This window comes from Lithobates pipiens, unplaced genomic scaffold (genome assembly GCF_037356315.1).
Source record: "Lithobates pipiens isolate NorthernLeopardFrog02 unplaced genomic scaffold, aLitPip1_a1.2 Scaffold_13, whole genome shotgun sequence".
In the NCBI taxonomy this organism is placed as follows: Eukaryota; Metazoa; Chordata; class Amphibia; order Anura; family Ranidae; genus Lithobates; species Lithobates pipiens.
The window spans coordinates 511,303,056-511,316,429 of record NW_027507718.1 but is presented as its reverse complement, the minus strand read 5'-3'; the positions used below and the strand labels follow the sequence as shown (position 1 = coordinate 511,316,429).

The 13,374-nt window shown below is 42.9% G+C and overlaps 1 protein-coding gene across 1 annotated transcript in view; it reads left to right on the top strand.

The window, feature by feature from the left end:
- Window positions 1-7,656: 7,656 nt before the first annotated feature.
- The window catches only part of ATP6V1B1 (ATPase H+ transporting V1 subunit B1), a 167,627-nt gene continuing 161,909 nt past the window's right edge, over window positions 7,657-13,374 (top strand). Inside the window, exon 1 of the mRNA XM_077478057.1 lies at window positions 7,657-7,816. Coding sequence (XP_077334183.1) covers window positions 7,714-7,816 — 103 coding nt within the window. The 5' untranslated portion in view covers window positions 7,657-7,713. The remainder of the gene's footprint in view (window positions 7,817-13,374) is intronic.

The window sequence follows — 13,374 nt, the reverse complement described above, 5'->3', positions numbered from 1 at the left end:
TGTCACCATCGTGAAACCCACCCTGAGAAATCCTAGACTAGACATTAGAACCTCTGGGGTTGATTTACTAAAACTGGAGAGTGCAAAATCTGGTGCAGCTCTGCATGTTAGCCAGGTACAGGTACGTGAATTCGCGCACAGGGCCTGGGGGGCGCAACACGCTCGTGCCGTCGGCGAGCTGCTTCCGCTGTGATTGGACACAGTCGGAGCCAATCAGCGGGCAGATCTGCCGGGACCCGCAGATTCTCAGGAGAGATAGAACAGCGGTCTGCTTATGTAAACAAGGCAGACCGCCGTTCTGTGAGAGAGGAAGATAGAGATCTTGTGTTTCTGCAAAGAAGGAACACGGATCTCTGTCTTCCCCCAATGAGAGCAACCCCCCACACAGTTAGCAAGCATTCCCCTAGGGACACACTTAACCCTCTGATCGCCAATGATGCTAACCCCTTCCCCGCCAGTGTCATTAGTACAGTGACAGTGCAAATTTGTAACACTGATCACTGTATTCAGGGCCGCCTTTAATGTTGATTGGGCCCTGGGCAAACGTTTTCTTGGCCCCCCCCCCCCCCTAGAATTTCGCTCTCCACCTGCTCTGAGACATATAAAAAATAGCAGCTAGACTTAAAGTGGTTGTAAACCATTACAACACACTTTGACCTACAGGTAAGCCTAGATTAAGGCTTACCTGTAGGTCCAAGAAATATCTCCTAAATCTATACGGTTTAGGAGATATTTGACCAATTACAGGCACCGCTGTCTACGGCGCATGCGCCGTAGACAGTGGCGCGCAGGCGCACTGAGCGCGGCATTTTCAACGACGGAGCTGCCACGCGTGTCGGCTCCTGTGCGCATGCGCGGGAGTGACGTCATCGTGGCTTTGCCGAATGACAGCGGCGGAGCTGCGAGACTCCACCGAGAAGAAGGATGCGCCGGACTACAGGGGACAGCAGTGACTTTGCTGGCTCCTGTGTCAGGTAAGTGACACATAATGGGCTACTATGCGATGCATAGTAGTCCATTATGCTTTGCCTTTGCAGGGAATGAAAGAGGAAGTAAACCCATCAGGGTTTACTTCCTCTTTAAAATCAGTTTACTGTATCAGATCAGGCAGCGATTGCTATTAGTTGCTAGAGGTTACAGTGTATCATTACAGCTTACTGACTGGTTGCTAGAGGTTACAGCACATGATTTCTACTTGTTGATTGGTTGCTAGAGATTACTGTACAGTAATATTGCTCACTAATTAGAGGTTATAGCGCATCATCTCCTAACTGCAGGGGGCATAATATACATATGAATGCCGCCTTTATGTACATATTTATGCCGCCGGATGTAGATATTTATATATGAATGCTGCTATTTACATATGAATGCCGGCTATTTATATGTCATTTGTACACAACAATAAGGCAGAGCTGGGCAGCATTAGTAGCAGCACTTCACACTGAGATTTCAAGACACAGCACAGGACTAATACTTCAAGGTACAAGGGAATTTAAACCGGGATAGTTGGCAAATATGAGGCAGCTGCTTTGGGTCCCACAACAATGACAGGGCCCAGGGCAGCTGCCCCTTTTGCCCGCCCTGCCTTAAAGACGGCCCTGACTGTATTAGTGTCACTGGTCCCCAAAAAAACGTCAGTTAGCTGTCCGATTTGTTCCGCCGCAATGTCACAGTCCTGCTAAAAATTGCTGATCACCGCCGTTATACTAGTAATAAATAAATGAATACAAATTCCATAAATCTATCCCATAGTTTGTGAACGCTATAACTTTAGCGCAAACCAATCAATAGACGCTTATTGTTTTTTTGTTTTTTTTACCAACAATATGTAGCAGAATTCATATTGGCCTAAACTGATGAAAAAAATTGATTTTTTTCAATTTTTTTATTGGATGTGTTTTATAGCAGAAAGTAAAAAATATTGTTTTTTTTTGTTTTGTTTTTTAATTGTCGGTCTTTTTTTGTTTATATCACAAAAAATAAAATCTGTAGAGGTGATGAAATACCACCAAAAAAAAGCTCTATTTGTGAGGAAAAAAAGATGTCAATTTTATTTGGGTACAGCGTTGCACGACCGCGCAATTGTCAATTAGCCACTTGCCAACCGCCGCGCGACGATGTACGTCGACAGAATGGCACGGGCAGGCATATGGGCGTACATGTACGTCCCTGCCTTCCCGCGGGTGGGGGGCCCGATCGGGCCCCCCCCCCGGTGCCAGCGGCGGTCGGATTCCGTGCAGGAGCGATCCGGGATGAGGGGGCGGCCATTCATTCATGGCCACCCCCTCGCGATCGCTCCTGACGAATGGAATTGCACCATGACATCACTTCCTCTCCTGTAATGTAAACACAGGCAGAGGAAGTGATGTAATCTCTCCTCCGTGTCGCTATTTTTCGTTCCGGCACCGAGGAGAGAGGATCGGTGAGTTGCACAAACACTACACTATACAGTAGAACACGCCAGGCACACTTTCACCCCCCCTTCACCCCCCGATCACCCCCCCCAATCACCCCTGCACCCCCAGTCACAGTGACACCAATTGCATTTTTTTTTTTGTATTATTGCATTGGTGTCATTTGTGACTGCAATAACTGTTAGGGCAGTTAGGGTTAGCCCCCTTTAGCTCTAGGATACTCCCCTAACCCCCCCAATAAAGGTTTAACCCCGTGATCACCCCCCGTCGCCAGTGTCACTAAGGCTGGGTTCACATTGCAGCGGTTTATGAGAACGAATGTGATTCGCACCGCACTGCAGTGCAAATCACATCCGACCTCTGTGCGATGCGAGTTCAGCCATACAGATAGTATAGCTGAATTCGCATCGCACCCGCCGCAAACTCGCACGGGACCCTTTTTTTGGTCCGCAGCAGAATCGGATCGCATGGGTGTTCACACCATGCGATCCGATTCCTGTCCGAGTTTGCAGATCACACTGCGATATGCGAACTGATCGGGGGGTGTCATTAACATTTCACTGACACTCCCTGCAGTTCGCATAGGGCAGTGTGAACTGCCGCTGGGAGGCATGCGATGCGGGAACCCGCCGCGGATTCGCGGCGTTCCCGCATCGCTCCAGTATGAACCAAGCCTAATAAGCGATCGTTTTTCTGATCGCCGTATTAGTGTCACAGGTGACGCTAGTTAGGCAGGTAGGTATTTAGGTTCACCGCAGCTTTTTATAGCGCCAGGGACCCCCATATACTACCGCATAAAGCCCCCTGATTGCCCCCTAGTTAACCCTTTCACCAGTGATCACCATATAACTGTTACAGGTGACGCTGGTTGGTTAGTTCTTTTTTTATAGTTTCAGGGCACCCGCCATTTATTACCTAATAAAGGTAATCTGATCACCCGGCGGATGATATAAGTTTGAGGGTCAGATAAGGTCTGCGTCGCCCCAGGCAGCGTCAGGTTAGTGCCAGTACCGCTAACACCCACGCGCAAAGCATACACCTCCCTTAGTAATATAGTATCTGATCAGATCTATATTAGCGTCTCCAGCAGTTTAGGTTTCCCAAAACGCATTGTTAGCGGGATCAGCCCAGATACCTGCTAGCACCTGCGTTTAGCCCCTCCGCCAAGCCCAGCCCAGCCCACCCAAGTGCAGTATCGATCGATCACTGTCACTTAAAAAACACAACACACATAACTGCAGCGTTCGCAAAATCAGGCCTGATCCCTGCGATCGCTAACAGTTTTTTTTGTAGCGTTTTGATACAGTCGCTGACAGCCTAGGTGCTTTTTTACCTGTGAGTCTCACTAGTGTACCCCTAAATTTAGGGGTGTCTACTTTCCAAAATTGGGTAATTTGTGGGGGTTTTGTGTTATTTTGGCATTTTATGGCCTTCAAAACTGCGATAGGTAGGGAGGAGTGAAATCAAAAATTTACACCCTTAGAAATCCTGAAGGCAGTGCTTGGATTTCGGGGCCCCGTACGCGGCTAGGCTCCCAAAAAGTCCCACATATGTGGTATCCCCATACTCAGGAGAAGCAGCAGAATTTATTTTAGGGTGTAATTTCACATATGCCCATGGCATGTGTGAGCAATATATCATTTAGTGACAACTTTGTGAAAAAAAAAAAAGTTTGTAATATTCCCGCAACTTGTGGAAAAATATAAAATATTCCATGGACTCAACATGCCTCTCAGCAAATAGCTTGGGGTGTCTACTTTCTAAAATGGGGTCATTTGGGGGGGTTTTGTGCCATCTTGGCATTTTATGGCCTTCAAAACTGTGATAGGTAGTGAGGAGTGAAATTACAAATGTATGCCCTTAGAAATCCTGAAGGCGGTGCTTGGTTTTCGGGGCCCCGTACGCGGCTAGGCTTCCAAAAAGTCGACCACATGTGGTATCCCCGTACTCAGGAGAAGCAGCAGAATGTATTTTGGGGTACAATTCCACATATAACTATGGCATGTGTGAGCAATATATCATTTAGTGACAACTTTGTGTAAAAAAAAACAAACATTTTTTTTTTGTCATTATTCAATCGCTTGAGGCAAAAAAATAAAATATTCAATGGGCTCAACATGCCTCTTATCAATTTCCTTGGGGTGTCTACTTTCCAAAATGGGGTCATTTGGGGGGGTTTTGTACTGCCCTGCCATTTTAGCACCTCCAGAAATTAGATAGGCAGTCATAAACTAAAAGCTGCGTAAATTCCAGAAAATGTACCTTAGTTTGTAGATGTGACAACTTTTGCGCAAACCAATAAATATACAGTTATTGACTTTTTTTTTACCAAAGACATGTGGCTGAATACATTTTGGCCTAAATGTATGACTAAAATTGAGTTTATTGGATTTTTCTAATAACAAAAAGTAGAAAATATCATTTTTTTTCAAAATTTGCGGTCTTTTTACGTTTATATCGCAAAAAATAAAAATCGCAGAGTCAGTCAAATACCTTTAAAAGAAAGCTCTATTTGTGAGAAAAAAAGGACACAAATTTTGTTTGGGTACAACATTGCATGACCGCGCAATTACCAGTTAAAGCAGCGCAGTGCCAAAGTGTAAAAAGACCTCTGGTCATTGACCAGCAAAATGGTCCGGTCTGAAAGTGGTTAAAGTGACGGAGTGCCATATTGCAAAAAATGGCCTGGTCATGAAGGGGGGTACATTTCTAGAGCTGAAATGGTTAAAGCGGTATTAACCCCAAAAGCAAACATTCATTATATTGCAGCTTACCCATTCTAAGGCCCCTTTCACACATGAGGATGGTATGTCCGTATTTCATCCATCCGTTTGCGGATGAAATACGGGCATACATTCATCCCTATGGGATAGCGGGTGTCTGCGGATGAGCATCCGCAGACACCCGCTATTGTCCGCCTCCGCAACTGTCCGATTCTGCAGACGGAGGAAAATCCTATTTTTCTGTCCGTCTGCAGAGCGGATCGGATGAACACAGACAGACGGTCCGTGCTCATCCGATCCCCATAGAGGAGAGAGCTGACAGGACGGTCCCTGCACAGTGTGCGTAGACCGCCCTGTCCGCCGCCGGCTCAGCGGGGACAACGGAGCGATCCCCGCTGAGCGAGCGGATCATCACGGGACGGATCATTACTGATCCGCTCCGTGTGAAAGAGGACTTAGATGTGATGGCTGCATTCATTTCCTTTTTTAGGCTTTCTTCCTTCTTTTTTCACCTAGTGATCCAGCCAGCAAGTCTTCCTTTTTTTTTTTTTTATTACAAAAGCACAAGCTCTCCAGCTCAATGCATTCGTTTTACATGGGTGAGGCATGCTATTTACCACTAACAGGGGTGTCTACAATAATCAGCTTTTATATATTCATGTAAACCTCTATCCCAAAAGGAAAAAAAAAAAACAGTTTGCTGTAACTGATTATAAAGTGTGACTGGAGCTTGGCTTCAATATGTTAGTGTATTTAAATCTGCTAGTACATCTAATGCCCTGTACACACGATCGGAAATTTGGATGGAAAAAGTCCGATTGGATTATGTTGTTGGAAAATCCGATTGTTTGTGGTCTCTATCGGACTTTTTCCGTCAGAATTTCCGACAGAAAAAGTTTGAGAGTTGGATCTAAAATTTTCCGACAACAAAATCCGATCGGACTTTTTCCGATCACGTGTAGAGAATTCCGACGCACAAAGTGCCACGCATGCTCAGAAAAAATTTGGCGACGAAAGCTATTGGCTACTGGCCTCTATGTAGTCCCGTCGTACGTGTTGTACATCACCTAGTTCCGAACTATCGGATTTTCCGACAACTTTGTGTGACCGTGTGTATGCACGACAAATTTGGCCCAAAATCCGTCTGAAAAAATCTGACGGATTTTGTGGCCGGAATGTCAGACCGTGTATGGGGCATAACACTCACCTCCCCCCAGTGCTGCTGTCCATAGGTGCTCCTTCATCCAGAGTGGAGGCAATCTTATACAGGAGGTGTGTTACTGGCCAGATCACCAGGTGAAATCAGAGGAGAAAAAGCCAAAGAAAAGAAAACTGATGCAGCCACCACATCTAATGATTGGTAAGCTGCAATATATTACAGTTTTCGTTTTGGGTGTAATGCCACTTTAATGTGGTAGTAAAGTCTTTTTTTAAAGTTGTGCCTACAGGTGAGCGATGCATACTAGAACATTATGCCATTGCCTTACAGGGTTTTTTTTTTTTTTTTATGCTGCAGTTTACTACCTCTTCCCTGCCAGTGTCATTAGTACAGTGACAGTGCATACTTTTAGCACTGATCACTGTATTAGTGTCACTGGTCCCCAAACAAAGTGTCAATTAGGTGTCCGATTTGTCCACGGCAATGTTGCCATCCCACTAAAAATCGCTGATCGCCGCCATTACTGGAAAAATAATAAATAAATAAAAACTCCATAAAAATATTACATAGTTTGTAGACGCAATAACTTTTGCGCAAAATCAATATACGCTTATTGGGATTTTTTTTTTACCAAAAAAACATGTAGCAGAAAACATATTGGCCTAAACTGGTGAAGAAATAAAATTTTTTCCATTTTTTTATTGGGTATGTTTTATAGCAGAAAGTAAAGAATATTGTTTTTTTTTCTAAATTGATGACCTTTTTTTGTTTATAGCGCAAAAGATAAAAAACGCAGAGGTGATCAAATACCCAGGACGGGGGGGGGGGGGGGGGGCAGGAGGGGTGGCTACCCTGAGCGCAATGGTTTATTGCAGGGATGGGGGCACCCTGACCCCAACCTTAAGGAAAGGGGGGGGCACAGTTTGGCATCTTTGCCCTGGGCACTGAATGATCTTGTCCCAGCGCTGCAAATACCACCAAAAAGAAAGCTCTATTGGGTGGGTAAAAAAGGACATCAATTTTATTTGGGTACAGCGTCGCACGACCGCGCAATTGTCAGTTAAAGTAACACAGTGCTGTAGAAAGAACAATTCCATAGGGACAGATAGATGGTATTTGAATTACCTGTTTGGCATCAGCCCAAAAGTCTGCAATGGTTCTACAATGAAAACATGAAGAGGCAGCACTCGTAGGGTTAACCGTTGTTTTTTTTCATGCAGGTTAGTGAGCTGTGACAGTTTACAGTACACACAGGAATTCTTTGTGCAGGTGAGCCGGGAATGGGCCGGTGTAGGTGAGTTTCACCTGGATGGGCAGAGAAGTGGAGTTATATACACAACACTCCGAGCCATACGCCCCCTTATAAAACACGCAGAGGACAGGCTCTGCAGACACTGTGACTGCAGATCCCAGGATGGCTACCAAAGTAGAGATCAGGGTGAACCATGCCGACTTGGCGGGGGCCAAGGAACATGCCATGGCAGTGTCCCGGGATTACATTTCCAACCCCAGGCTGCGTAAGTAGATTCTTACATATAAATTCAAAGTTTTTATCTTTTTCATACAACTATGAGTCCTTTGTTTAACCAAAAACATTGTTCTCGCCCTCGTTCACATTGGAGCGACTTGTCACGCAATTTGACAGGTGATGTTCTCTAACATTGGTGGTCATTGTAAAAGCATTCCATGCATTGGAGTTTTGTAGAAATCCCCCCCCCCCCCCATGCATTGGTGGTCAATGTAGGTGGGAGATTAAACCTACTTTTAAGGAATCCCTAGAACCTTTAGGAGGAACCCTGGAGATCTATGGAACCTTGGTTGAGAATAACCGATGTAGAACTTCCAACTGTCTGGAATAAGAAAGATGGACCTTTTAGCACAAAATATTAGGGCAATGGGTAAACTCTTGCTACACCCCCAATTACATGGTCCATAACAAATTAAATTTCAAGAATGAGCACTTTGTGTATTTTTTTAATTTTGTATAGATTTTGGAAGGACTAGAACCTCTATTAGGTTTCTGTTGCTATCTGTGTCCCCACTAAGCTGAAACAGGATCTCTTTTGTACTGGTGACCATTGTCATCAAGACAGAAAGTGATGGAAAGTTCAACATTTTAGAAGAATTCAACGCATTGGATGTTTGTAGAAAGTTGCCCCCTGTGCATTGGTGGTCAATGTAGGTGGGAGATCAAACCTACTTTCAAGGAATCCCTAGCAACCACAGGAGGAACCCTGGAGGTCTATGGAACCCTGGTTGAGAATAACTGATGTAGAACTTCAAACTGTCTGGAGTAAGAAAGATAGACCTTTTAGCACAAAATATTAGGGCAATGGGTAAACTCTTGCTACACCCCCAATTGCATGGTCCATAACAAATTGAAATTTAAAAAAATAAGCACTTTGTGTATTTATTTTCATTTTGTATAGCTTTTGGAAGAACTAGAACCTCTATTAGGTTCCTGTTGCTGTCCCCACTTATGCCGCTTACACACGATCGGAACTCTCGTCGGAAAAAGCTCTGATGGTTTTCCCGACGGAATTCCGACGAAATTCGTCTCAAGCTGTCTTGCCTACACACAGTCACATCAAATTCCGATCTTTTATAACGCGGTGACGTACAACACGTACGACGTGACTAGAAAAAGGAAGTTCAATAGCCAGTAGCCAATAGCTTCCGTCTCGTAGTTGAATCTGAGCATGCGTGATTTTTGGCGTGTCGGAATTGCATACACGCGATCGGAATTACCGATAGAAAGTTTTTCCGTCGGGAAAATTGAGAAAATGCTATCAATTTTTGGCTGGCGGAAATTCGGACAGCTAAATTCCGATGGAGCCTACACACGGTCGTATTTTCCAATGAAAAGCTCTCATCAGTCTTTCTCTGGCCGGAATTCCGATCGTGTGTACGCGGCATAAGCTGAATAATGATATCTATTTGTACTGGTGACCATCGTCATCAAGACAGAAAGTGATGGAAAGTTCAAAAATTTAGAAGCATTCCACGCATTGGAGGTTTGCAGTAAGTTGCCCCCTGTGCATTGGTGGCCAATGTAGGTGGGAGATCAAACCTACTTTCAAGGAATCCCTAGCAACCTCAGGAGGAACCCTGGAGGTCTATGGAACCCTGGTTGAGAATAACTGGTGTAGACCTCCCAACTCTCTGGAGTAAGAAAGATGGACCTTTTAGCACAAAATATTAGGGCAATGGGTAAACTCTTGCTACACCCCCAATGGCATGGTCCATAACAAATAAAATTTCAAGAAAAAGCACAGGTCGGATTGCCTACAGAAAAGTGTGTATCCTGATTTTTTCTTTTCAGGGCTAGATAGGTTAGAGTTAGGATGTTGGTGGCTATAGATGCAGGGATTAGAGTTTTTGCATGGACTTCCACTTTAAAAAGTAACCCAGTTGTTGACCCTCCTGAAGACTCCTGGGATGTATGACATCATTTGCCTAGACCTGAAAACCAGGAAGTAACTAAAGAAATGTAAACAAAAAAAAAAAGTTTAAAACAAGTAAATATGATATACGTCCCTAACTATTTATTAATGCTAGAAGCATAAGGTTTAAAAATAATCAATGTTGGAAGAGTGACGTTCCACTTTAATTTTCTTTTACAAAGATACAGTGACTCAGGAATGTTATGTTATGTTAGAGCCTTATTCCAAAAAAAGGAATTTTTCCTCAAAATTCTACAAACAATCCCCCATAATGACAATGTGAAAGAAGTTTGTTTGAAATCTTTGCAAATTTATTAAAAATAAAAAACATTAAAAAAAATCCCATGTACAGAAGTATTCACAGCCTTTGTTCAGTGCTTTGTTGAAGCACCTTTGGCACCAATTACAACCTCAAGTCTTTTTTGAGTATGATGCTACAAGCTTGGCATACCTATTTTTGGGCAGTTTCTCTCATTCTTTGTTGCAGGACCTCTCAAGGTCCATCCGGTTGGAAGGGGAGAGCGTCAGTGCACAGCCATTTTCAGATCTCTCCAGAGATGTTCAATCGGGTTCCAGTCTGGGGTCTGACTGGACCACTCAAGGACATTCGTAGAGTTATCCTGTGGCCCTGGCTGTGTGCTTATGGTCATTGTCCTGTTGGAAGGTGAACTCTCGCCCCAGTCTGAGGTCCAGAGTGCTCTGGAGCAGGTTTTCATCACGGATGTCTCTGTACATTGCTTCATCCCATCTTTTCTTTGATCCTGACTAGTCTCCCAGTTCCTGCCACTGAAAAACATCCCCACAACATGATGCTGCCACCACCATGCTTCACTGTAGGGACGGTATTGGCCTGGTGATGAGCAGTGCCTGGTTTCCTCCAGACATGACGCTTGCCATTCAGGCCAAAGAGTTCAATCTTTGTTTCATCAGACCAGAGAATTTTGTTTCTCATGGTCAGAGAGTCCTTCAGGTGCCTTTTGGCACCTGAAGGACAGGCGGGCTGTCATATGCCTTTTACTGAGGAGTGGCTTCCATCTGGCCACTCTACCATACAGACCATCGTGTTCTTAGTCACCTCCCTAACTAGGGCCCTTGTCCTCCGATCGCTCAGTTTGGCCGGGCGGCCCGTTCTAGGAAGAGTCCTGGTGGTTCCAAACTTCTTATATTTACAGATGATGGAGGTCACTGAGCTAGAAGGGCCTGCCTGATTGCATACAAATTGAAACTCCTAAGGTTTGACCTCATATTATATGGTTTTGGTAAATCTGAAGGAAAAAATCAGCAGGAAGTCTGATAGTGCGTATGGGGCTTTAGAAAACTCTGGACTGGCAGTTTTTATACACAGCAAGAAAGGGTACAGCAAGAAAAAAACAAAAAAAAAAAACATATAAATATATATATATATATATATATATATATATATATATATATATATATATATATATCTCTATATATATATATATATATATATATATATATATATATATATATATATATATATATATATATATATATATATATATATATATCTCTATGTATATATATATATATATATATATATGTATATATAATGTATGTGTATATATATATATATATATATATATATATAATAAATATGTGTATATATAATGTATGTATGTATATATATATATACATATATATATATATATATATATATATATATATATATATATATATATATAATATGTGTATATATATATATATATATATATATATATATATATATATATATATATATATATATATATATATATAATTATATATATAAATAAATGATTTTGTTTTGCTAACACACACCCTACCAAGGAAAGGTCCTCATCAGAAGCGATCATAAGGAATAATGAAATAATTTTTATTGTAGTGGATTATTTATGAATATCAGGGCTATTTCAGGTACAAATCCTCCCAATGAGCCAGTATGACCTTTTATTATAGACAGAAGTGTTGGAGTCTGCTGTCCCCGTGCGGGTCACGGGGTGTGTCGGAGTTTTGGTAACATTGAAGAGAGTGGAAAGCTTGTTGTGTAAACACCATCACCGGTATAAAGAGTAAAGTACATTCATAGAGGACACGCCACTCATTTATAAATGTCTGGCTGTAAACATTTAACAAGATGACCTTGACATAAGAAGTGACCTCCATCATGAGTTACAAGACAGAAGGAAAAGTTGAGGAACCCTCAAGCCATCTTCATAGTTTAACCAGTTCAGCTCTCCCCGCGGTACACCGTCTATGGAGCAGAACCATTTCTGCTATGGGCCTATTTATCCAGCGATAACTTTGTTTTATGTAAGATAGCAAAGCTCTATGTACAGGATGCATCTCAAAAAATTTAAATATCATCAAAAAGTTAATTTATTTCAGTAATTCAATTCAAAAAGGGAAACTCGTATATTATATAGATTTATATTGTATTATATATTATATAGATTATACACGGAGTGATATACACTATATTGTCAATAGGATTGGGACGCCAGGCTTTACATGCACATGACCTTTAATGGCATCCCAGTCTTAGTCTGTAGGGTTCAATATTGAGTTGGCCCACCCTTTGCAGCTATAACAGCTTCAACTCTTCTGGGAAGGCTGTCCACAAGGTTTAGGAGTGTGTCTATGGGAAGGTTTGACCATTCTTCCAGAAACTCATTTGTGAGGTCAGGCACTGATATGAACGCGAAGGCCTGGCTTGCAGTCTCCGCTCTAATTCATCCCAAAGGTGTTCTATGGGGTTGAGCTCAGGACTCTGTGCAGGCCACCCCAAACTCACTCATCCATGTCTTTATGGACCTTGCTTTTTGCACTGGTGCTCAGTCATGTTGGAACAGGAAGGGGCCATCCCCAAACTGTTTCCACAAACTTGGGAGCATGAAATTGTCTAAAATGTCTTGGTATGCTGAGGCCCCTAAGAGTTCCCTTCACTGGAACTAAGGGGCCAACCCCAACCTCTGAAAAACAACCCCAAACCACAATCCCCCCTCCACCAAATGATTTGGACCAGTGCAAAAAGCAAGGTCCATAAAGACATGGATGAGCGGGTTTGGGGTGGAGGAACTTGACTGGCCTGCACAGAGTCCTGACTTCAACCTGATAGGGTGAATTAGAGCGAAAGAAGCGAGCCAGGCCTTCTCGTCCAACATCAGAGCCTAACCTCACAAATGCGCTTCTGGAAAAATGGTCAGACATTCCCATAGACACACTCCTAAACCTTGTGGACGGCCTTCCCAGAAGAGTTGAAGCTGTTATAGCTGTAAAGGGCGGGCCAACTCAATATTGAACCCTACAGACTAAGACTGGGATACCAATAAAGTTTATCTGTGTGTAAAGGCAGGTGTCCCAATACTTTTGACAACACTTTTGACAATTTCCCTTTAGAATGTAAGCTCTATGGGCAGGGCCCTCCTGTACCTTTTGTATTGTACTGTAATTGTGTTGTCCCCCCTATACATTGTAAAGCGCTATGTAAACTGTTGGCGCTATATAAATCGTGTATAATAATATAAATAATAATAATAATAGGTCATTCACATATATGCAGTCCAAATGTGATGTGATTTTAAATAGGGTCCTGTGCGGTGTGATATTGAGCTCAACGTAGATCCATAGCGCAT